We start from the raw sequence: 26,729 nt of genomic DNA on the forward strand, positions 1-26,729 counted from the left end.
CTGACTGACACATGTCATACTTTATACTGGCCCACTGACTGACACATGTCATACTTTATACTGGCCCACTGACTGACACATGTCATACTTTATACTGGTGACAGGCCCACTGACTGACACATGTCATACTTTATACTGGCCCACTGACTGACGCATGTCATACTTTATACTGGTGACAGGCCCACTGACTGACACATGTCATACTTTATACTGGCCCACTGACTGACACATGTCATACTTTATACTGGCCCACTGACTGACACATGTCATACTTTATACTGGCCCACTGACTGACACATGTCATACTTTATACTGGTGACAGGCCCACTGACTGACACATGTCAAACTTTATACTGGCCCACTGACTGACACATGTCATACTTTATACTGGTGACAGGCCCACTGACTGACACATGTCAAACTTTATACTGGTGACAGGCCCACTGACTGACACATGTCATACTTTATACTGGCCCACTGACTGACACATGTCATACTTTATACTGGCGACAGGCCCACTGACTGACACATGTCATACTTTATACTGGCCCACTGACTGACACATGTCATACTTTATACTGGCGACAGGCCCACTGACTGACACATGTCATACTTTATACTGGCCCACTGACTGACACATGTCATACTTTATACTGGTGACAGGCCCACTGACTGACACATGTCATACTTTATACTGGCCCACTGACTGACACATGTCATACTTTATACTGGCCCACTGACTGACACATGTCAAACTTTATACTGGCCCACTGACTGACACATGTCATACTTTATACTGGTGACAGGCCCACTGACTGACACATGTCAAACTTTATACTGGCCCACTGACTGACACATGTCATACTTTATACTGGCCCACTGACTGACACATGTCATACTTTATACTGGTGACAGGCCCACTGACTGACACATGTCAAACTTTATACTGGCCCACTGACTGACACATGTCATACTTTATACTGGCGACAGGCCCACTGACTGACACATGTCAAACTTTATACTGGCCCACTGACTGACACATGTCATACTTTATACTGGCCCACTGACTGACACATGTCATACTTTATACTGGTGACAGGCCCACTGACTGACACATGTCATACTTTATACTGGCCCACTGACTGACACATGTCATACTTTATACTGGCGACAGGCCCACTGACTGACACATGTCATACTTTATACTGGCGACAGGCCCACTGACTGACACATGTCATACTTTATACTGGTGACAGGCCCACTGACTGACACATGTCATACTTTTTACTGGCCCACTGACTGACACATGTCATACTTTATACTGGCCCACTGACTGACACATGTCATACTTTTTACTGGCCCACTGACTGACACATGTCATACTTTATACTGGCCCACTGACTGACACATGTCATACTTTATACTGGCGACTGGCCCACTGACTGACACATGTCATACTTTATACTGGCCCACTGACTGACACATGTCATACTTTATACTGGCCCACTGACTGACACATGTCATACTTTATACTGGCCCACTGACTGACACATGTCATACTTTATACTGGCGACTGGCCCACTGACTGACACATGTCATACTTTATACTGGTGACTGGCCCACTGACTGACACATGTCATACTTTATACTGGCCCACTGACTGACACATGTCATACTTTATACTGGCCCACTGACTGACACATGTCATACTTTATACTGGCCCACTGACTGACACATGTCATACTTTATACTGGTGACAGGCCCACTGACTGACACATGTCATACTTTATACTGGCCCACTGACTGACACATGTCATACTTTATACTGGCCCACTGACTGACACATGTCATACTTTATACTGGCCCACTGACTGACACATGTCATACTTTATACTGGCGACTGGCCCACTGACTGACACATGTCATACTTTATACTGGTGACTGGCCCACTGACTGACACATGTCATACTTTATACTGGCCCACTGACTGACACATGTCATACTTTATACTGGCACACTGACTGACACATGTCATACTTTATACTGGCCCACTGACTGACACATGTCATACTTTATACTGGTGACAGGCCCACTGACTGACACATGTCATACTTTATACTGGCCCACTGACTGACACATGTCATACTTTATACTGGCCCACTGACTGACACATGTCATACTTTATACTGGCCCACTGACTGACACATGTCATACTTTATACTGGTGACAGGCCCACTGACTGACACATGTCATACTTTATACTGGCCCACTGACTGACACATGTCATACTTTATACTGGCCCACTGACTGACACATGTCATACTTTATACTGGCCCACTGACTGACACATGTCATACTTTATACTGGCGACTGGCCCACTGACTGACACATGTCATACTTTATACTGGCCCACTGACTGACACATGTCATACTTTATACTGGCCCACTGACTGACACATGTCATACTTTATACTGGCCCACTGACTGACACATGTCATACTTTATACTGGTGACAGGCCCACTGACTGACACATGTCATACTTTATACTGGCCCACTGACTGACACATGTCATACTTTATACTGGCGACAGGCCCACTGACTGACACATGTCATACTTTATACTGGCGACAGGCCCACTGACTGACACATGTCATACTTTATACTGGTGACAGGCCCACTGACTGACACATGTCATACTTTATACTGGCGACAGGCCCACTGACTGACACATGTCATACTTTATACTGGTGACAGGCCCACTGACTGACACATGTCATACTTTTTACTGGCCCACTGACTGACACATGTCATACTTTATACTGGCCCACTGACTGACACATGTCATACTTTATACTGGCCCACTGACTGACACATGTCATACTTTATACTGGCCCACTGACTGACACATGTCATACTTTATACTGGCCCACTGACTGACACATGTCATACTTTATACTGGCGACAGGCCCACTGACTGACACATGTCATACTTTATACTGGCCCACTGACTGACACATGTCATACTTTATACTGGTGACAGGCCCACTGACTGACACATGTCATACTTTATACTGGTGACAGGCCCACTGACTGACACATGTCATACTTTATACTGGCCCACTGACTGACACATGTCATACTTTATACTGGTGACAGGCCCACTGACTGACACATGTCAAACTTTATACTGGCCCACTGACTGACACATGTCATACTTTATACTGGTGACAGGCCCACTGACTGACACATGTCAAACTTTATACTGGCCCACTGACTGACACATGTCATACTTTATACTGGCGACAGGCCCACTGACTGACACATGTCAAACTTTATACTGGCCCACTGACTGACACATGTCATACTTTATACTGGTGACAGGCCCACTGACTGACACATGTCATACTTTATACTGGCCCACTGACTGACACATGTCATACTTTATACTGGCGACAGGCCCACTGACTGACACATGTCATACTTTATACTGGCGACAGGCCCACTGACTGACACATGTCATACTTTATACTGGTGACAGGCCCACTGACTGACACATGTCATACTTTTTACTGGCCCACTGACTGACACATGTCATACTTTATACTGGCCCACTGACTGACACATGTCATACTTTATACTGGCGACTGGCCCACTGACTGACACATGTCATACTTTATACTGGCCCACTGACTGACACATGTCATACTTGTCCCTTATGTGGAACCCAATTCAACCACATTGTACTAGAACAGCTCTGGAAAACCCCCCCATAAAACATGTTCCACACCTTGGTGCTAATAGTTTGGTTCTTGACGAAGCACAGAATTTAAGCCAACAAAGAACAAGTTCCAATAATGGTTGTGATCAGAGTGACTACGCTACACCTGGGTGGTTCATGGAGTTGCATATCGTTTAAAAAAAATATATATACTCGCAGATGACCCCGTTTCAGATCTGACCTGAGGCAATTTACTACTTGTTAATACAAGTAGTTTTATTATATATCCAGTAAGACGCCTGAGGGCCCTAAAGGGCGAGGGCGCGTGCACGCATCCGCCTGGGTGACGGCAGACTGCTGGGCGAGCGCTGGCGCTTTGGCATGGGGGGGGTCAGATCAACACATGGAATGAATTCTGTACTGGCCATATATGGAGCGTGTCTTGAGTGTGCAGGGTTTGATGAGGTCAGATTAACATGTGGAATGTCAGAACAGGTCAGCTCCATATATGGAGATCTAAGGAAGGGTGGCAGCGGGGGCAGTGTCTTGAGTGTAAAGGGTGTGATGAGGGCCCAGGTAGGGCCGGGCCTTAATCTTCGGTCTGTATTTTTCTCTAGTTTTCGCTGGCTGTTGGAGTTTAAATGGACAGGTATCGGTCAAAAGGAAGACATCGAAGAGGAAGGATGGATGGGGAAGGATCAACATATGGAATGTCAGAACAGGTCAGCTCCATATATGGAGATCTAAGAGTTTGAGGTTTGATGTAGAGTTGCTGGCCTATATTGATGACATCAGGGATCTCCATATATGGGCTTAATAATGAATTGCATTTATATAGCGCTTTTCCAAGTGCTCAAAGCGCTTTACAATGGTTCATTCATCATTCATACATTGGGAGGTGAAGCGGCGAACAGTCGACGCCAGCGTCCTCCTCACTTCCCACATTCACACACCAATGGTGGCGAGCTCACACCGACCGACTCATTGGAGGCAATGCAGGGTTCAATGTCTTGCCCAAGGACACTTCGACATGTGGACAGGAGGAGCCGGGATTCAAACCGCCGACCCAGGGATCATTGGACGACCTGCTCTACCTCCTGAGCCACAGCCACCCTAAATATTAATATTGATAACATCATGTGATGTCACGAGGCATATATGGGGCGTGACTGACTGACTGACAGGAAATTCACAATTTCATAGCAATAAAAAGGTTTTGCTGCACCTGAAAATAACGATGCACCAGTGAAAGAAGCTTCATTGTTTCCGTCGAATTCCCCCCAAACGCCACAGATGGGGGGGGGGGGGGGGGGAGACGCAAGCAAATGGTCGTTTAGCTTAAAAGTTATGCTTGGGTTTTATATTTTTGCGTATGATGCACATTTGTAGCCCCGCACTCCCATTATTTTCTGCTGGTTCATGAGATTGCGCCTCTTCTTCCCAGCTTGAGATGGCCCCCCATTTATAACCTCTTGCTCGTATGTTGAAAAGTGTCTAGATCTAATTACCCCTCTTATTGCTCTCTCCTCTCCTCTCCGTCCGTCCGTCTGTCTGTCTGTCCCTCCTCCAGCTTGGTGGAGGAAGCCCTGCCGGTCTCACCAGCAGAACCATCTACGTTGGGCATCGGAAGTACGGCACCGATACCATCATCCAGCCCAAGTTCTGTGACAACAGGATAGTGTCCTCCAAGGTAAGAGACCGCTCATCAACACTTGCCTCCGAGCTTAACCCAGTTAGACCTGACAAAATGTCTTCTAAATAATGACAGTTTTCTGGAGAAAAAAAAAACACGTTTCTATGTCAAGTAGTGGTTCTCAACCTTTTTCATGTCAAGGACCCCCAGAATTATCTGTATTTGGCTGTGGACCCCCCCCCCCCCCCAACAATATGTTGTTCCAGGGACCCCCCCCCACAGAAGCAAAGATTTGAGTTAAAAATGTTCTCTCAAATTTGCGCCACATTTTCACAATCTTTCAAAAATAGCAGATCTCCGCGCTATGAGCTTGTAGATCTGCTATTTTTTCAATAGCTAAATTATAACATAACGCTTTAAAACACCAAAAGGGAATCTTTCTCCCTTCCCTGTGGCTCTGGTGATGCCTCCTCCCGCCTTCCTCCACCCCCATATAAGGCTGTATTTGCACCCAGTATAGCGTGCCGCCGGTGTTGCGCTCCGAAAGAAATAGCCAATCTACAAGTTCACAACGCATGGCGCTGCAAGGCATCGCAAAGCTTGTAGATTGGCTATATTCTTTTGGTACAGAACACGACGACATGCAGCAAAGTATACGTATCTAGGCCTGCTCTGCCCCCCTCTCTCTCCCCTTGTCAGCAACAGGGGCTTCATTGGCTTGGGTTATGGATGTGACAGGCGGCAGTGTCATTACTGAGGGGGGGGGGATGGTGGTTGGTGGGATTTATTATGGTGCAGAGGGGGGTCCGGGGCAAGGAAGGGGGGGGGGGGGGCAATCAATTTGCCGCCCCTTCGGCGTGTCAGTGTAAACAGTCTTTAATTACCCTGGCCACTAGTGTTTACTCTGCTCTGTGCCTCCGCCTTCCATCATCCCAACCGCTCCTTTTCTCCCCTCTTCCTGTCTGCACGCACGCACGCACGCACGCACGCACGCACGCACGCACGCACGCACGCACGCACGCACGCACGCACGCACGCACACACGCACGCACGCACGCACGCACACACAGTCACACACACAGTACACTTCATCTTTTCACATTACTCTTTTTTTAGCTTCAACGGCAAAATGATGAGATGGGTGGTGGTGGTGGTGGTGTTCTGCTGCCACTGCATTTCCACACTTCTCCCGCATGCAGCCATCTCTTCCACCTTCCAGGACCTTTTATTTTGTGTGAGAGAGGGTGTGTTTTACAACCCCTGTGCAGTGTTTGGGGGTGTTACACTCCAAGATGATTTTATGGATTTGTCCTGTTGGGGCACTTTTGGCGGATTAAAGTGTCACTATTGCCCCCTCTGAGTATCTGTGAGTCGTGTGTGTCACTAAAATCACACCCGTGTGAACTCAGTGGTGCAACTCCCCTCTCCCCCTGCCTCTCTCTCTCTCTCTCTCTCTCTCTCTCTCTCTCTCTGTAATTAGCAGGCAACTGTGCAACACTATCTCTCTCTATGTTTCTGGCACAACAGCGCCACTCTTGCCCCTACTGGTACTCTAAACATAGTCACATAGGTTTGGACGGACATTGCTGTTCCTTGGAGTGGTTGCACCACTCAAAAAGCCAAGGAAAACAAATGGGGGGGGCGGATGAAAAGATAAAATATAAACAAATCTGGCCACCAATGTCTCGGTGACTCTGTTTGGCTATTCAGGACAGGTGGCATTAAAGGTGAGTCTCCAAAAGGTTGGAATACCCGAGGTATACCGGCTCCCAGCTGCCACGGCAGATCAGAGGGAAGGCACAGAACACCCAGCCAGCTCTCTCTCTCTTCTCTCTCTCTCTCTCAGACCCCCCACCAGCTCTCGCATCAACTGACTCCCACCACCACCCCTCCTCACATCAAGGGGAATAATACATGCAGGGGTTGGGGGTCTATCGGCCACATCGAATCCCCTCTCTCTCAAGCCTCCTCCTATACCAGGGGTGGGCAACTGGCGGGCCGGGGGCCCACATGCGGCCCCCCTACCTTCACTTAATGCGGCCCGCAGGTTAATATCAGAATACTGATGTAGTATTGATTTCAGCTGTTGCAATTCCAAACATGCAAACATGACCCACTTTAATTATACTTAATGCAATGACTAGTACTTAATGACTAGTATTAAATGACTAGTACTTAATGACTAGTATTAAATGTTATTGTCTTTTTGTGTCCAATGTATTTGTATTTAGTTCATAAAGTTATCATAACTAAAACTAAATGCATTTGAAAATCAATAAAAAGGTTGCTTTTCAGGATTCAAAAAAAAAAAAAAAAGCAAAAAATAATTCAGTATTTCAATTAAAATATAGCAAAAATAGCTGATCTACAAGCTTGTAGATCGGCTATTTTTGCTACGACAGTAAAATCTACTGTGGCCCCTCAGTGAGTGTGGAGATATATAGTAGCCCTCTCCATCGTCAAAGTTGCCCACCCCCGTCCTATACTGTACCTTGGAAGAAGACGGCACCTCGGAATGGAAAATGATCATGATCGCTGAATCCTGTCAGTGTCGGGTTACATTTCTGTGGTCCTTATGAATTTGAATTTCTGTGTCGGCTAATTCTATCTTTCATGTGTCCCCGCCCCTCCCCCTCCCCCTCCTCTCTCTCCCTCTCCCCAGTACACCGTGTGGAACTTTCTGCCAAAGAACCTATTTGAACAGTTTAGGAGGATCGCCAATTTCTACTTCCTTATCATCTTCCTGGTACAGGTAAGGACATGTCCCACCAGGGAATCTGGTGAGACTGAGCTTATATTTGCAAAGTTGGAACGGTGGGGCATTGCTATAGGAACCAGACCAATGTTAAAGGCGTAGTGAAATTAAAAACATGTTTTTCACACTTTTAGACCACATCCGTGGTCATCATATGAGCATACCTAACAATGGATGCCAAAAAAATGGCTACATTTTCATTTTTGTGTATTTTTATATCAAAAGAACATAAAAATCGAATTTGAATTACTTCCTGACTACGTACTGCGTGATGACGTGTCGAGGCCCACATCGATAAAAGCCAATACAAATTAAGCTCACCCGTTTCATTCACCATATCTGCGCGTCCGTCCAACACTGTCCAACACAGCTGCTACTGATTACAGAAATCCTCCGTTTTTATTCCCAATCCAGACAGTGTATTCACGCTAAAATATGTATCTGAAAACATTATAGGGTAGAAATAAGCCACATAACAGTAAACTGGTACAGCTGGCCTACTATGTGACTTAAAACAAACACTCCATGCGTCCTGCGTGTAGCATAGCTACCGTCCCTAGCTACCGTCCCATCGCCTGAAGGGATGCAACGCTCTGATTGGTTCAGAAACTTCAGAGCCAGCCATTCATGTTGTAATAAAAATGCCCACCATTTCCGTTTCCCTACACCTTTAAAAGCTTCCGTAGGCCTCAACCCATTATATAGACGGAGTATACGTTGGGGTACGTATATATACGGACCTGATATATGACGCCACCTAGCGTCGACGTCCGTATATATATAAGGACTTGGGGATTTTTTTTTTAAAATTCTACTGTTTATGTTTGGCTGCCGACCCCTATCTCAAAAAACATTCCAGGGGAGTGGGAACCCCAGAAGCAAAGATTTCATTTAAAAATATTCGCTTTAAAGTAATATATATATATATATATATATATGTATTCAAAGATGTACACACATTTTCAGAGATCTACCTTTTTTTTTGCTCAAAAGTGACACCAATGCTTTCCCGGTTGTAATGGGTTAAGACAATGAGAGAAGAAGTAATGGTTGGCATGTTGTGTGCATCCACAGTCCACACACACTGTGTGTGTGTGTGTGTGTGTGTGTGTGTGTGTGTGTGTGTGTGTGTGTGTGTGTGTGTGTGTGTGTGTGTGTGTGTGTGTGTGTGTGTGTGTGTGTGTGTGTGTGTGTGTGTGTGTGTGTGTGTGTGTGTGTGTGTGTGTGTGTGTGTGTGTGTGTGTGTGTGTGTGTGTGTGTGTGTGTGTGTGTGTGTGTGTGTGTGTGTCATGTGGGTGCATAATGCCACGGGCCATGGCAGGTGTGTGAAACTGACTGTGCACAATGCATAATTACACACTTTCTTTTTTAGCAGGTGTTAAATCCACAGTTTCAGGTTATCGTTGCCACTGTCCGTCAGACAGTGTTTAAAATGAGTAAATAAAGACTTCACAATGCTCTAAAAATATACAACGTAATCCTACTATGAAATAAAATGAAGTGAAAAATATGGTCATTTTGTCCTTTCCGAATGTCCTCGTGAATGTTTCGAGGCCTCGGTGGGTTGAGCGATCGATCTGAAATTAAAATGACACACGGGCATTGATCACTGGTATGCAGACTGCCTGACGCAGCTTTCTGCACTTTTCCCAAAGCGCTTCATAAACTCATTATTGCGAAATCTGTCATACTATTAAGACTCTGTCCATCCTCACGCCTTTATGTCCTCAGTGGTTTGACCAACTGATCTGGGGGGGGGGGGGGGGGGGGGGGGAAATGCAATGGGCGTTGACATATGCAGAGACTGACTAAGCAGATTTTTCACTTTTGTCAAATTGAAGCCGTTAACATTTTTTCCACAGGCTATGCGATCTCTTTTTGCGTTAAAGGAGAATTCCATGCTAGAAGGCTTTCGTACCTTTATTTGTGGTTGTTACGTCGCCACCAAAGAGGTCCAGGTGTTATTTTGTGCCAAAGCGCATTATTGGCTATTTCCCCTACCATAAGCCCTCATTGAATTGCATTGAATTGAATGGGGCTATGGGGTGTTGTGCTAATTCGCTTATTTCCATCGCTCAAAAATCATTTTTTTTGTATATATTCTCTCTTCATAATGTAAATCGTATCCCAAGCGGCACACTTTACTACTTATTTCGATGGAAATAAACGAATTAGCACAAAAACCCAACCCGCATTGAGGGCTTATATTAGGGGAAATAGCCAACTTTCGCACAAAATAACACCTGGACCTCTTTGTTGGGGACGTAACAACTACAAATAAAGGTAAGAAAGCCTTCTAGCATGGAATTCTCCTTTATCCCATTTTTGGGCGGGAACCCCTTTTGGTGTTTTAAACATTATGTTATAATTTAGCTATTGAAAAATAGCAGATCTACAAGCTCATACGAGCTTGTAGGTCTGCTATCAAATCAACTAATCAAATGATTCCCGAGCGTGGCACGGCTGCAGCTCACCGCTCCAAGAGATGGGTCAAATGCGGAGAACAAATTTCACTGCGGTAACGTGTGTGACAAATCGTATGACTTTTTTTTTTACTTTTACTTATTTTTGAAAAATCGAAGAACCACCGACATAGAAACACAGCTTTTTCAGAAAACTGTCAGGATGTAGAAGACATTTTTAGAATCTGATCTCAGGTCAAAATGGTTTAAGATAGCCCGGACGGACGGCCATGCCATGGTTTTATTGGTTGTTGATTGGTTGTCAGGGGGTGACATCACAGCCAGTCGGCATAAACAGGGACATACACATTTACATGGCGGTTCTCACTTCTCATGCATTGGTCTAATTATTTGGTTGGTCAATAATTGATCTGAAATGACACACGGCCATTGACCTGTTGTGCATGTGGCAGAACTGACGGCAGTGATTTGTATTAGCATTTCTGCCACTAGGGCCTTTATTTATGGGATCTGTAGTTTCTGCCACTTGGGGGCTTTATTTATGTGATCTGTAGTTTCTGCCACTTGGGGGCTTTATGGGATCTGTAGTTTCTGCCACGGGGGGCTTTATGGGATCTGTAGTTGCTGTCATAAGTCTGCTCATAGTTGGACTGCACACTAGTGTTGATTTTGATTATTTAGTTTTAGTCATAGTCATTTGAATTCATTTTCATTCAGTTTTAGTCACATTTTGGTCAACTGAAATGTTTTCGTCTAGTTTTAGTCAACTAAATATCATGTATGAAATTCTTTATTTAGGAATACCCCATTGAGATATAGTATCTCGTTTTTTAGAGGGTCCTAACTGTACAATCAATACAAAACACAAAAAAAGAGAAAAAAACACAACACAAAAACAGGGTATTACAATATGCAAACACAATAGCAATTGTGCAATACGATTTTAGTCGACTAAAATGTATTTTATAAAGCCTGATCGTAATGGCTGATTTTAGTTCTACTGGATCTCTTCTCCCCTCCCTAACATTTTAGTCTAGTTTTTATTTGTTTGACGAAATTGTCAATATATTTAGTCTTATAGTTTTAGTCGTCATAGCTTAGTTTTGATAAAAGTTTTCATTCCGTTTTCGTCAGTGGAAAAAAAGTCGTCAACGGATATTTTTCGCCCAAAGTTTTAGTGGACGAAATCAGCAATACGGTACTGCAACACATTGGTGTTTATGGAGCATTGGCACAGATGCTGTTCACCATTGTCATCAATGATCTGAAGATCAAAAGGTCACAACACGAGCATCTGCCGTCGAGTCCAGCTCATGCCAGCAGCACAGCTTGCTCCACAAACATTATATTCACCGCATAGGCAGGCATGGCACGTTTGTGCAGCCAACATTGTACCTTAAAACACCCCTGCCTACAAAGCACACAAGTGGAGACCGAGAGGTCATTCTAATGACCGATTTATACTGGAGTGTTTCGTAAATAGCAGTTCTGACCACAGTAATGTGCTTGTAGATTTGCTATTTCGGAATTCAATACTGGCAAACAACTCGTACCGCGTTCACACTAGCGCCGATACAAATCCCCAAAATGACCCGAGTGTGGCTACTAATAATAATAATGGATTGCATTTTTATAGCGCTTTTCTATGCACTACGACTACGTGCTTACTCAAAGCGCTTTACAATGGTCCATTCATTCATACGTTATATATACAGTATACTAGCTATACATGTGTTGGTGGTGATGTTCGCTGTTGAAGTGTTGCTTCAAGTCTCACTGCATGCGTCAGCGGAAAGGGGTAGGGTCAAATGTCGAATAATGACACAAAGACATCTGAAACAACAACAACGTCATTGACTGACACTTCACCTGCATCACAGGAGCGCTGGAAAGGTTGAAGCGCTTCAAGCCACATCGCGGCTGTCACGCAGCGGCCGTCATTTATAGCTCTTATATTAGACCACTGTTTCCCAAACCTTTTCATGTCAAGGACCCCCAAATTGACACTCATTAGCCCGCGGACCCCCATTAGAAAAGATATGCCATGGACCCCAATAAGAGAAGACTTTTATGGCTCTAGCAGTGATTTTCAACCCGTTTCATTTCAAGTTGACATGCATTAGTCTACGGACCCCCATTTAATAGCATTTCTATCTCTGGGACCCCCAATTTATATTGTAAAATCAATGCTAATTTAACTCTGAGAGCGTACAAATGTTTTGTACACTCTCTGAGTTACAGACCCATAAGGGTCCATTTGGTTCCAAATTATCATTTGGCTGGGTCCCCCCTGGAACTCCCTCAAGGACCCCTGGGGGTCCCCGGACCCCACTTTGGGAACCACTGTCTTAGACCACTGTTTCCCAAACCTTTTCATGTCAAGGACACCCAAATTGACACTTAATAGCCTGCGGACCGGACCCCCATTTGAAAAGATATGCCAGGGACCCCCATGAGAGAAGATCTATACGGCTCTAGCAGTGATTTTCAACCATTATCATTTCAAGGGCCCCCAGTTTGACATGCATTAGTTAGGCTACATATACCGCTATTTAATGGCATTTCTATCTCTGGGACCCCCAATTTATAATGGAAATTCAATGTTAATTTAACTCTTGAGAGTTAAATTATAGGGGCCCATTATAGGGGCCATTTGGTTTAGTTAGAGATCCATATAAAAGTCAATTTGTCAAGGACCCCCTTGAACTCCCTCGAGGACCCCTGGGGGTCCCCGGACCCCACTTCCACCCCCACTACTGTCTTAAGACATCAACTGGTAAGCTGAAACGGTGATTCCCGCGGTGACGTCCAGCCACACCATTCCTAGGCCTTGTATGGTCGTGTGACTGCTGTGTGTGTGTGTGTGTGTGTGACTGCGTGTGTGTGTGCCTGTGTGTGTGTGTGTGTGTGTGCGCGCGCATTTCCTGGAAACTGTGAGTGTGCTGCTAAGTCTGACACAAGGGCCAAGGCACAGGGTGACATGCTTATCTATCTCCCTCCCTGCTCAATATTAGCTCTCCTCTCTTCTCCGCACAGCGAGGAACCGAGCAGGGATACAGAAAGTGTTGCCCTACATCCGCTGTTCACCCGCCGTCATTTTCTTTATCCCATGAAGACCTGAGGCCGATTAAAACCCATGTAGGCCTGACGTCGAAATGGAAAAAAAAAGTCTTCTGAAAGAATATATATTCAAAGATTTGTGCCGCCTTTTCACGATTTTCCAAAAAATAGCAGACCTACAAGCTCGTAGCGAGCTTGTAGATCTGCTATTTTTCGATAGCTAAAGTATAACATAATGTTTAGTTAAAACACCAAAAGGGGTTATCCCGCCCAGAATGGGTTAAACACATGTGGTCCGTTACAAGTAAAAGTAAAATAAATGGTCCGTTAAAAGTAAAAATCCAAAAGGATTGGCATCAAAATGTACTTAATGTACTAAAAGTACTCATTATGCAGAATGTCCTACATTCAAAGTTTTCAAAACATTTATTTTGGAAATAGTAGATTTCAAATAATTGTAGTGGAGTAAAAGTACAATATTTGTCTATGTCGTCTATCTTTGAATATATATTCGTTCAGAGCGAACGTTTTTATTTTTTTCCCCCAAAATTTTTATCCCACGATTTTGTAACCCATTTTTCACCCGCATGTCAATTACGCGACCCCTCGGGGGGTCGCCAAATTATTTTGGGGGGTCCCCAAATTATTAATTTTTTTGCAACTCAATGGCTGGAAAATGGAAATGAAGAGTTTACATATAGTACACATAGTACATGCATACACCTTCCCTAATGATTATATCTGGTTTCAGTATTTATTTATGGTGTATTGTCTATATTATTACGGTTATTGTAGCAGTCAATTTATATTGGGGGTCGGGAGGGGGCGGGGCGGGGGTCCTGAGACATTGCCAAAAAAACGTTGAGAACCCCTGATCTAATGTGATCCTGGGCTCTACACACCCTCTGCCAACCTAGTCCCCATATATGGGGGACATGGGGAGAGCAACGGACTTGAACTCATGCTTCCTTCATGCCTGAGTGTCCAAGTTGCTCCTTTACACCTAGGGGGGAGTTTCCCTGGTTGGACTGGCTGATGACACGGAAGAGCGAATGTTTTTAACTCAAGTCTTTGCTTCTGGGGGGGTCCCTGGAACTACATATTTTCAGATGGGGGTCTGCGGCCTAATACAGATAATTCTGGGGGTCCTTGATGTGCAAAAGGCTGAGCGCCACTGACATAGAAACATAGTTTTTTTTTTTAAAAACTGACATTATTTACAAGGTCGTTTTCAGGTCTAAATGGGTTAAGTACAGTACTTGAGTACATGTACTTAGTTACTTTCCACCCCTGCCCCGCTGGTCTCGGTCACGAGGGATGCCCGATAGCATCCAGACTCAATGAGCTCGCTGAGTGACGGTCTCTCTGGTCTAAACTGCTCCCGCAGGAACCCCGGCCGGCCCGGCCCGGCGCTGACTGCATGCGCTGCCCTCTGCATCTCTCTCTCTCTCTCTCTCTCTCTCTCTCTCCCTCTCTCTCTCTCTCTCTCTCTCGCTGCTGCTGCTGAAAACCTCAACCTGGTCTGGCTGGAGGAGCCACCGGGTAGACGGGACTGTCACTGAGTCATTATTTTTAGTCCCACAGTCAATATTCGATCAATGGCGGCGACTATTTCTCCCCTCTGTCCCTAGCTTCCACCTGTATTTATACTGTAGGACTTTATCAGTTTCACTGTCTGGTTTTTGCCGTGCGTGTGTGTGTGTGCGTGTGTGTGCGCGCTATTGCACAGGCATGCATGCAACTTGAGACGGAATGCTTACCTGTTTCTGTGTCGAGTGAGTGAGTGAGATGCATACGTTTGGCATCGCGTCCCCTAGAAAGTGATGGTCGTTTTCTTCGTGGCATGGTGTTTGTTGTTGGGAGTAATGTCGGGGTATTCCCGGCGACCTGTTGCTGGTGGTGGCCGGCATGGGTCCTTAGTGTAGTCCGCACTGTTTGTCGATGCGTACTCCGTTACTAAGTGGTGGAGTGTCCATTGTGGATGCGTACACCGTTACTAAGTGGTGGAGTGTCTGTTGTCGATGCGTACACCGTTACTAAGTGGTGGAGTGTCCGTTGTCGATGCGTACTCCGTTACTAAGTGGTGGAGTGTCTGTTGTCGATGCGTACTCCGTTACTAAGTGGTGGAGTGTCCGTTGTCGATGCGTACTGCGTTACTAAGTGGTGGAGTGTCCGTTGTCGATGCGTACTCCGTTACTAAGTGGGAGTGTCCTTTGTCGATGCGTACTCCGTTACTAAGTGGTGGAGTGTCTGTTGTCGATACGTACTGTGTTACTAAGTGGTGGAGTGTCTGTTGTCGATGCGTACTCCGTTACTAAGTGGTGGAGTGTCCGTTGTCGATGCGTACTGCGTTACTAAGTGGGAGTGTCCGTTGTCGATGCGTACTCCGTTACTAAGTGGTGGAGTGTCTGTTGTCGATACGTACTCCGTTACTAAGTGGGAGTGTCCTTTGTCGATGCGTACTCCGTTACTAAGTGGTGGAGTGTCTGTTGTCGATACGTACTGTGTTACTAAGTGGTGGAGTGTCTGTTGTCGATGCGTACTCCGTTACTAAGTGGTGGAGTGTCCGTTGTCGATGCGTACTGCGTTACTAAGTGGGAGTGTCCGTTGTCGATGCGTACTCCGTTACTAAGTGGTGGAGTGTCCGTTGTCGATGCGTACTCCGTTACTAAGTGGTGGAGTGTCTGTTGTCGATGCGTACTGTGTTACTAAGTGGTGGAGTGTCTGTTGTCGATGCGTACTCCGTTACTAAGTGGTGGAGTGTCCGTTGTCGATGCGTACTCCGTTGCTAAGTGGGAGTGTCCGTTGTCGATGCGTACTCCGTTACTAAGTGGTGGAGTGTCTGTTGTCGATGCGTACTGCGTTACTAAGTGGTGGAGTGTCTGTTGTCGATGCGTACTCCGTTACTAAGTGGTGGAGTGTCTGTTGTCGATGCGTACTCCGTTACTAAGTGGTGGAGTGTCCGTTGTCGATGCGTACTCCGTTACTAAGTGGTGGAGTGTCTGTTGTCGATGCGTACTCCGTTACTAAGTGGTGGAGTGTCTGTTGTCGATGCGTACTCCGTTACTAAGTGGTGGAGTGTCCGTTGTCGATGCGTACTCCGTTACTAAGTGGTGGAGTGTCTGTTGTCGATGCGTACTGCGTTACTAAGTGGTGGAGTGTCCGTTGTCGATGCGTACTGCGTTACTAATTGGGAGTGTCCGTTGTCGATGCGTACTGCGTTACTAAGTGGTGGAGTGTCTGTTGTCGATGCGTACTGTGTTACTAAGTGGTGGAGTGTCCGTTGTCGATGCGTACTGCGTTACTAAGTGGTGGAGTGTCTGTTGTCGATGCGTACTGTGTTACTAAGTGGTGGAGTGTCTGTTGTCGATGCGTACTCCGTTACTAAGTGGTGGAGTGTCCGTTGTCGATGCGTACTCCGTTACTAAGTGGTGGAGTGTCCGTTGTCGATGCGTACTGCGTTACTAAGTGGTGGAGTGTCCGTTGTCGATGCGTACTGCGTTACTAAGTGGTGGAGTGTCCGTTGTGGATGCGTACTGCGTTACTAAGTGGTGGAGTGTCCGTTGTCGATGCGTACTGCGTTACTAAGTGGTGGAGTGTCCGTTGTCGATGCGTACTCCGTTACTAAGTGGTGGAGTGTCTGTTGTCGATGCGTACTGCGTTACTAAGTGGTGGAGTGTCCGTTGTCGATGCGTACTGTGTTACTAAGTGGTGGAGTGTCCGTTGTCGATGCGTACTCCGTTACTAAGTGGTGGAGTGTCTGTTGTCGATGCGTACTGTGTTACTAAGTGGTGGAGTGTCCGTTGTCGATGCGTACTGTGTTACTAAGTGGTGGAGTGTCCGTTGTCGATGCGTACTGCGTTACTAAGTGGGAGTGTCCGTTGTCGATGCGTACTGCGTTACTAAGTGGTGGAGTGTCTGTTGTCGATGCGTACTGCGTTACTAAGTGGTGGAGTGTCCGTTGTCGATGCGTACTGCGTTACTAAGTGGTGGAGTGTCTGTTGTCGATGCGTACTGCGTTACTAAGTGGTGGAGTGTCCGTTGTCGATGCGTACTGTGTTACTAAGTGGTGGAGTGTCCGTTGTCGATGCGTACTCCGTTACTAAGTGGTGGAGTGTCTGTTGTCGATGCGTACTGCGTTACTAAGTGGGAGTGTCCGTTGTCGATGCGTACTGCGTTACTAAGTGGTGGAGTGTCCGTTGTCGATGCGTACTGCGTTACTAAGTGGTGGAGTGTCTGTTGTCGATGCGTACTGCGTTACTAAGTGGTGGAGTGTCCGTTGTCGATGCGTACTGTGTTACTAAGTGGTGGAGTGTCCGTTGTCGATGCGTACTGCGTTACTAAGTGGTGGAGTGTCTGTTGTCGATGCGTACTGCGTTACTAAGTGGTGGAGTGTCCGTTGTCGATGCGTACTGTGTTACTAAGTGGTGGAGTGTCCGTTGTCGATGCGTACTCCGTTACTAAGTGGTGGAGTGTCTGTTGTCGATGCGTACTGCGTTACTAAGTGGTGGAGTGTCTGTTGTCAATGCGTACTGCGTTACTAAGTGGTGGAGTGTCTGTTGTCGATGCGTACTGCGTTACTAAGTGGTGGAGTGTCTTTTGTTGATGCGTACTGCGTTACTAAGTGGTGGAGTGTCTGTTGTCAATGCGTACTGCGTTACTAAGTGGTGGAGTGTCCGTTGTCGATGCGTACTGTGTTACTAAGTGGTGGAGTGTCTGTTGTCGATGCGTACTGCGTTACTAAGTGGTGGAGTGTCCGTTGTCAATGCGTACTGCGTTACTAAGTGGTGGAGTGTCCGTTGTCGATGCGTACTCCGTTACTAAGTGGTGGAGTGTCCGTTGTCGATGCGTACTGTGTTACTAAGTGGTGGAGTGTCCGTTGTCAATGCGTACTGCGTTACTAAGTGGTGGAGTGTCCGTTGTCGATGCGTACTCCGTTACTAAGTGGTGGAGTGTCCGTTGTCAATGCGTACTGCGTTACTAAGTGGTGGAGTGTCCGTTGTCGATGCGTACTGTGTTACTAAGTGGTGGAGTGTCTGTTGTCGATGCGCTGGTATGAGCTTGTGTGGAGCAGAGCCATAGATCAGCCAGGTCGCGGCCATGGTGCATCGTTTGTCACTGTGAAGGCCATAGACTCCAATGCATTCCGTCAACTCCCCGGTCCAGGCCTTTTTGTCACCATTCGCCAGTAGAAGTATATTGTGTTAGAAGAGCCGCCAGTGGGACGGCCCTTCATTTCATGGGCGGCCCCCCATTAATAATTAATTTCTTTATTACACATATTGTAATGTGTCTCCTGATCACGCACACGTTGTGATCAAGGTGCCTGCGTGCGTGCATGGCTGCGTGGCGTGGCACTCGGCAGTGTGAGTCACGGGAGGAGGTGGGCGAGTGGGTGTTCCCAGTGCGATTGTTTGCTGACAGTGTTTACCCAGGATGTCATGCGGTTGGCACCTCGCCACTAATCTGGGACCCTCCGGGGAGATGCCTCCTTATCCTAACCAACCGCACTGTTTTTCCCAGGTGGTGTGGGCGGGGGTGATATCGCGTGCGGACATTCCACTTTTTCTTCATTTGATCACTTTTTTTGGGGGGGTCCAGCACCGTATAAAAACTCGGGATGTGCATATCGTTTTTTCCTCCCTTTTTTACAAAGAGACACATTCACACAGATGTACTCAGAAAAACTCACCACATAGGGCTGCCCTTCACACAGACCACCGAGACAAAAATACACCCTTTCACTCCCCCCCCCCCCACCCCCCCTTTTTTCTGCATCTCTCTCTCTCTCTTTTCCTCTTCCTTCCCTTCCCTTCCTTCCATCTATCTGCAGCAGCGCTGCGCCGTTCTCTGACGTCAGCAGCTGGCTAGGAAGCCCTCTGTACTTCTGAGCGGCCACAAATAGACACAGGGGCTGATAAAAAAAGAGAGAGAGGAGAGGGAGGGAGCGAAGAAAAAAAAAAAGCTACCACACTGGTGGCTATAAATAGAAGCCAGCTTTGTGTGCCTTGGTTGTTCTGATCGAACGGTTGCTGAGCAGCGGGGGCGATGCAGAGGAGAGAGAGGAGAGGAGAGAGGAGGGAGAGAGATGGAAGAAGCAGGTTGAGGCTGTGACACAAGGGAGAGAGATGGAGATGTAGATCAGGGGAGAGAGAGGTAGAGAGAGAGAGAGAGAGAGAGGGTCTGCCAGTCCTATGCCCTGTAAGACCTCAGGGACGTCAGTCCTGTCGCTCACGTTGACATACTTCTTCCTTCTCCGCTCAAATGTTGTGTGTTCTTCTCCTGCTCCTCGGCTCTGTCTGCACGGCGTCGGAAACTTCCCATCATCTCGGACTGGCATGTCTTATAGCGCATGCAGCCAACCACCCACACACACACACACACACACACACACACACACACACACACACACACACACACCATGCCGTGATTTAATCCATTCACGACGGGAACCCCCTGTTGGTGTTTTAAAGCAGTTATAGTTATACTTTAGCTGTTGAAAAATAGCAGATCTACAAGCTCGTAGTGCCGCGTTACTAGCTTGTAGATCTGCTATTTTTTGCAAATTTTGCGCAAATCTTTGAATATACATTCTTTCAGAGCGAACGCTTCTAAGTCAAATCGTTGCTTCTTGCGGGGGGGGGGGGGGGGGTCACTGGAACAACACATTTTCAAATGGGGGTCGGCGGCCAAACACATATAGTTTTGGGGGGTCCTTGACATGAAAAGGTTTGAGAACGACTCGCATCGAAACATAGGGCTTTTCAAGAAAACTGTCAGGTTTTTAGAAGACATTTTGTAGAATCGTCCTCAGGTCTAAATGGGTTAAAACAGGTTCTGGTTTTGACGCAGAGAATGGCGCGCTCTTACAAACTATAGCCCGGCAGTTTCTGGGGTGTGGACGGCAACAGGGGTTCTGATTAATGGTTGCAGAGAAGAGTGGTGTGGTGATGATGATGATGATGATGATGATGGGGTAATCCAGGGAGGGGGTGAAGCCCACCGGAACTGAGTAATGGGTTTTTTTTTGGGGGGGGGGGGGGGAGCTGAGGGCGGTTCGGTTGTGCAGCAGCCAGCCGCCGCTTGGAAGGTTTTGACGTACATTTCATATTTCTCTCAGACTGGGTGAAGTTCAGCTGAAGGAGTTGCAGTCACAGTGCTGCAGTGAATGCCCCACGAGGCGGCTCGGATTCAGGGTTTAGATACAGAGGGGGGGGAAAAGACGGTTGTTTGGATTTGCAGAATGGCACGCGATTTGGTCGCCTTTGAGAAGTCCTCTAATTATACACCTGGCCATTAGCCGAGTGAGCATGATGATGATGATGATGATGATGGAGTCGGGCCCACCCTCGCTAACCAAGCGCTGGACAGAGGAGGACGGGGCTTGCCTGGCCACTCTGCTGCAGCAGTGTGGTCAGCCCAGGACGGGGGGCTTGCCTGGCCACTCTGCTGCAGCAGTGTGGTCAGCCCAGGACGGGTAGCTTGCTTTGGCCACTCTGCTGCAGCAGTGTGGTCAGCCCAGGACGGGTAGCTTGCTTTGGCCACTCTGCTGCAGCAGTGTGGTCAGCCCAGGACGGGTAGCTTGCTTTGGCCACTCTGCTGCAGCAGTGTGGTCAGCCCAGGACGGGTAGCTTGGCCTGGCCACTCTGCTGCAGCAGTGTGGTCATCCCAGGACGGGTAGCTTGGCCTGGCCACTCTGCTGCAGCAGTGTGGTCAGCCCAGGACGGGGGGCTTGCCTGGCCACTCTGCTGCAGCAGTGTGGTCAGCCCAGGACGGGTAGCTTGGCCTGGCCACTCTGCTGCAGCAGTGTGGTCAGCCCAGGACGGGGGGCTTGCCTGGCCACTCTGCTGCAGCAGTGTGGTCAGCCCAGGACGGGTAGCTTGCTTTGGCCACTTGGCTACGTGTCACGGGGCGGACACGTTGTCCTCAGCGGCGCTTTCCCCCCGCAGTCACTCTATTAATTTCTGTAATTGTTTGGCCTGCAACCCAGCTACCTCTGCAAAAAAAGGTGTGTGCGTGTGTCGCACGCCACGCGTGCTGCTGCCGGGCTATGTTATCAATTTCATTAGATCGGAAAGAATAAAGTGCTGCACCATCATTCCTCAACCTCCTCCACCTCTCATCAGCGCTCGGAGAGAGAGAGAGAGAGAGAGAGAGAGAGGATGCTCTCTGTCTTGCGGTGGCCCAGACTGAGATGTATATACTATTGTTTTCTTCCCTATTAGTTAGTTAGTTGCTGCGAGACTCTGGATTCCTGGATCGCTGCCCTCCACAATTTCCTATCCAACAATCAGGTTCTTTGAGCTCTGCAGTGTTGTCAGTCAAGCTGTCGCGCCGCAGCACGTCTACATAGGTGCGGTACGCTTCTTTCCCCTCCTGGCTTTGCCCTGGGCTGGCTCCCATATAGGGTCAATTTACTTGCCTCAAGTTCTGGGTGCCTGACGCAGTGCCCTGCCAGCCTCATCCTTCTCTCTCCGACGTGACCCGTGGTATAGGTCCACTTAGAGGTCCACATTTCTGATGCGGTCCGTCCAACTTTTATTTGTTGTGTCTCTACATCTATCTTAGAATAGATGTAGACCTATTTGACAGTGCAGACACATAATTGCCTTCCTTGACGTGTATTAACGAGCGTCAACAAGCAACTGCTGGTCACAGAAGTGCAGCCTCTGCAGTGCTCCAACTAAAAGTGACTGGAGTCTGTTTCATTTCTACCCAAAAGCCCTTGAATAGAGGGTATGTGCGTGACATCATCATCATACTGTACCTGGAAGTTATGCGGGAATACCTACTGAGTGTAAAAAACCCCCGACTTTCTGGCCTTGACAGCCCATACATCCAAACAGAAAAGTCCTATTTGATTGCATTTAATGACTTTAACCCATTTTGGGCGGGAACCCCTTTTGGTGTTAGCATTATGTTATGCTTTAGCTATTGAAAAATAGCAGATCTACAAGCTCACAGCGCGCCACTGAGTGGCGCGCTACGAGCTTGTAGGTCTGCTATTTTTGAAAAATCGAAGAACGACTGACATAGAAACATAGCTTTTTCAGAAAACTGTCAGGATGTAGAAGACATTTTTAGAATCTGATCTCAGGTCAAAATGGGTAAAACAGCATGCGCATAGCCTCTATATGATGGAATATGATTGAGTATTACTCTGATTATGGTAAGCTCACATATCACGCAAACCATAATTCACTAGCAACAACAAAAAACAACTTGCGGACCCCCTGGCTGTGCGTCGTGGACCCCACTTTGGGAACCGTGGGCCTATGGGGGAGCAGTGTTGATTTCGTCGACTAAAACTAAGACGAAAAATGTTCGTGCTACTTTTTCACAGACAAACCACATGGAAACTAAATAAAAACTAAGCTATGATGACTAAAACTAAGACTAAATATACTGACAATTTCGTCAAGAAATAAAAACTAGACTGAAATGTTAGGAAGGGACTAGTGCACAAGAGATCCAGTATATGTCATTTTACACTTGGTTGCATGCTGAAAATAGCAGATCTACAAGCTCGCAACGCGTTGTGAGCTTGTAGATCAGCTATGTTCAGCAAATAAAAAAAACGGTCATTACGACGGCATCAAGGCCCGCCTAAATACATTTTAGTCGACTAAATCAACTGTAGATTGACCAAAATCGTATGATATTTAGTCGACTAAAACTAGACTAAACACAAACATTCCAGGGGACTAAAACCAGAATGAAAACTATCCCAGAGACTATGACTAAAACTAAAATCAAAATCTGCTGCCATAAAACAGTGACGGGGACTAGTAGCCTGCCACCACAACACCTTCAGATGCAGCTATACCCTCCACACGCGTGCTCCCCCGGTTCCCCCTGACCGTGCATTCCTCCTGACCGCTCCATGTGCACCAGTCCATCTCGGCCTTCTAATTGATTTATCCCCTGGCTAATTGTAATCACACCGAAGCTCCCACAGGCTCGTAGTAGAAGCAGCAGTCCGGCCCGGCGTGCACTACACACGAGGGCCAGGGAGTGACACGTGTCGTGTGCACTCTGCACATTGCCTGTGTGTCTATACATGTGCACATGTTTTTGTTTTTTTTCGGTCCGCTGTGCCCTCTTGAGAGTTTGGAGTCATTTCTCAAATACGATTAAAGATTATTTGTGGTTTATGGTATCGCATGCTCAATTCTTTTCACACATATCTTTGATTTGTGGGACGCGGGACAGTAGTGCTATTTCGGGGACCCATGTCGCCACGAGACGGGTGGTCAGCTGACCACCCGACACAATGGTGGTGGGGCCCCCGGGTTGACCTGGATACGGCTACGGTTCCCTGTTTAATGGCATTTAGGCCTGACGTCGACATTTAAAGGACCTATACAGTCATGTAAATAGGTTTTCAATGTAATGAGTCCCAGGATGCAGGGATGGTCTTTTAGATGAGTCCCAGGGACATTTTATGAGTCCCACTTCAATGACATTAGGAGTCATATTTTGCCATTTTTACAAATTGTACAGTAGTGCATCCCGTGGATGCAGAGGTCGTTGTCCGAAACGGTTGAGAAATGACAGTTACCATGTGGCGGTCACTGTACTGTACTGTACTGTACTGTACTGTACTGTACTGTACTGTACTGTACTGTACTGGCACACCCGAAATCATCATATATACAGTTAGTATGTGCGTGTGTGTTTGTGTGTGTGTTAGGTTGCGCACAGGTGGTGAAAAACAACCATGCTGTTTTCGTGCTCATACCCAGGCAGGCACCCAGCCAGCCAGCCACCCACACACACACAGCTCCGTAAGGGAGTGGTTGCACCACTCAAAAAACACATAAAAATGGGTCCGCGACCCAGACATGGGTACCGACCCACAGTTTGGGAGCCACTGCGCTGTACTTTCAATACAGAGGATGCCGCTCGGCGGGTTTATCTCATCCTCAGTCAGAGCACACGTGAGGGGAAAACATTCTCTTCTCAAATGAATCAGCCGCTCTCTGACGGGTCCTACCGGCCGCTCACGGTCAGAATGCAAACAAGTAGCAGATTTGAATGTTATCAATCCACAATCACCAGTAGGTTACTTATCAAGACCATGCAATGGAGCCTACTGGACGTTGTTGTTGTTGTCGTCAGCCATTGTCCGACGTGGCATTTGACGCGTTGTCCGACTACAGAACTAACCCTATTACTAACCCTAACCTCAGTCTTAAACCGGCCACGTAAGGTAGGTAAGTAAAGTACTAGTAAACATAAAGCGAAGTTGTTGCAGTTTCACAATGCTTTCGCTTCGGCGGCAATAATTTCACTTCCGCCGCTCCGCGTTTCACAGGCAGTAAACCCCAGTAGAGCCTACTGGCTCTACTGGATTGCAGTGTGTTACTCATCATTGATGAGTAACACACTGGTGATTCTGGGTTGAAAACATTGGAAGCGGGTACAACAAGCTGTATAGGTAGTAGGGCTTTCACTTCTACTGATTTTTACTAGTTGACTAGTTGCCTAGTTTACTAGTCGACTAGTTGTTTAACTAGGCCTACCTACCTGATCTTGAGGCCTACAAAAACTTTTTTTTGTTTTCTTTTTTTTGTTTCTCTTATCAACTAGTACCAACAAGGTGTTGACTAGTGTAGTTTAGTTGCTTAAAGCCCTACTAGGTATGTGAGAAAGCGATCCTTCTTGTAGACAGTAGACACATGTGTACTCTCGACAGGTTCCACCACTCACTGGCAGAATGCTAACAAGCCATAGGTATGTGTGAAAGGCATGCTGCAGTGCATGTGTGTAGACCAGGCCTGGCATTTCAACATTTTAGGGTCGAGGACACTTGGCCTTTGGTGTTCTCATTGTTTTTGAAGGCACAGAGGCCATCAAATAAAACAATGTTTTTAAGTTAGAGGTTTAGGGCGATTACATTTTAATATTGTATACTGTTATTGTATGCGCAGTATACAATAACTATCAGTAACATAACCTGTTTATTTCATAAAATAATGTGTTGACAATTTGATTTTAGTTTTAGTCATAGTCTTTTGAATAGTTTTCCTTTAGTTTTAGTCACCAGGAATGTCTTAGTGTTAGTCTAGTTTTAGTCGACTAAATATCATAAGATTTTAGTCGACTAAATCTACGGCTGATTTAGTCGACTAAAATGTTTTTTGGCGGGCCTTGATGCCGTCATAATGACTGATTTTACACTTGCTGAAAATAGCCGATCTACTGCGAAGCGTTGTGAGCTTGTAGACCTGCTATTTTCAGCATGCAACCAAGTGTAAAATGACTTATACTGGATCTCTTGTCCACTAGTCCCTTCCTAAGATTTTAGTCTAGTTTTGTTGACAAAATTGTCAATATATTTAGTCTCAGTTTTAGTCACCATAGCATAGTTTTCATTTAGTTTCCATTTAGTTAGTCAGTGGAAAAAGTTAGTCGACGAACATTTTTCGTCTTAGTTTGTAGTCTAACAACACTGAGGCCATGTCAGGTGGGGCAGTGCAGGCCACTGTGGCCGGCCTGGGGCATCTATTATTTTTTCGAGGGACACACGGTCAAACAGAGTAGTAGCGACAAGGGCGGTAGCCGCTGTGGCCGCTGTGAAATTCCTGCCCTGGTACTGTAGACGCATGTGTGTAGAACGTGCACATTGTAACTGTGTCCTCATGCTTGTTGCTTGAGTAATCTGATGGCTTTAGAGTACACGCAATAAAACACAGGACTGTTTGTACATTGTCCAGGGGCCTCTGGTGGTCATGTGGTACACACCTGAGCTGGATTTCTGTGATTAGCAGTGGTCACCAGACATTGGTTCTTCTCTCGGCCATAAGAGAGAGAGAGAGAGAGAGAGAGAGACAGTGCATAACACCATAGACATATAAAGGTAGACGCCCCTTTCGGCTCTGGAGCGTATGTGCTCAAGGGAGGGCAAAGAATTCCCGAGATTCCTTGCGAAGCCCCGCGGAAGTGTGCGTCACAGAGCGCATGTTCGGGTCTGATAAGTCCCGGAAAAGATGCGCTGTGATTGGCCAGTAGTCACTTATTCCGCCCTCTCGTCAACACACATGGCTCCAACGAACTGCAGCAACCAATGAGGAATCTATTTTTGAGTGGTGCAACCACTCCAAGGAACAGCAATGTCCATGTTAACCTATGTGTGT

The 26,729-nt window shown here is 46.7% G+C and overlaps 1 protein-coding gene across 4 annotated transcripts in view; it reads left to right on the forward strand.

Annotated features, from left to right (window-relative positions):
• Positions 1–26,729, forward strand: part of atp11c (ATPase phospholipid transporting 11C (ATP11C blood group)) — a 123,626-nt gene that overhangs the window by 28,638 nt on the left and 68,259 nt on the right. For all 4 annotated transcript variants that reach the window (XM_079503694.1, XM_079503695.1, XM_079503696.1 and 1 more), the window contains exons 2-3: positions 5,290–5,409; positions 8,015–8,104. In XM_079503694.1, coding sequence (XP_079359820.1) covers positions 5,290–5,409; positions 8,015–8,104 — 210 coding nt within the window. The remainder of the gene's footprint in view (positions 1–5,289; positions 5,410–8,014; positions 8,105–26,729) is intronic.

This window comes from Electrona antarctica (genome assembly GCF_951216825.1).
Source record: "Electrona antarctica genome assembly, chromosome: 1".
Lineage (NCBI taxonomy): Eukaryota > Metazoa > Chordata > Actinopteri > Myctophiformes > Myctophidae > Electrona > Electrona antarctica.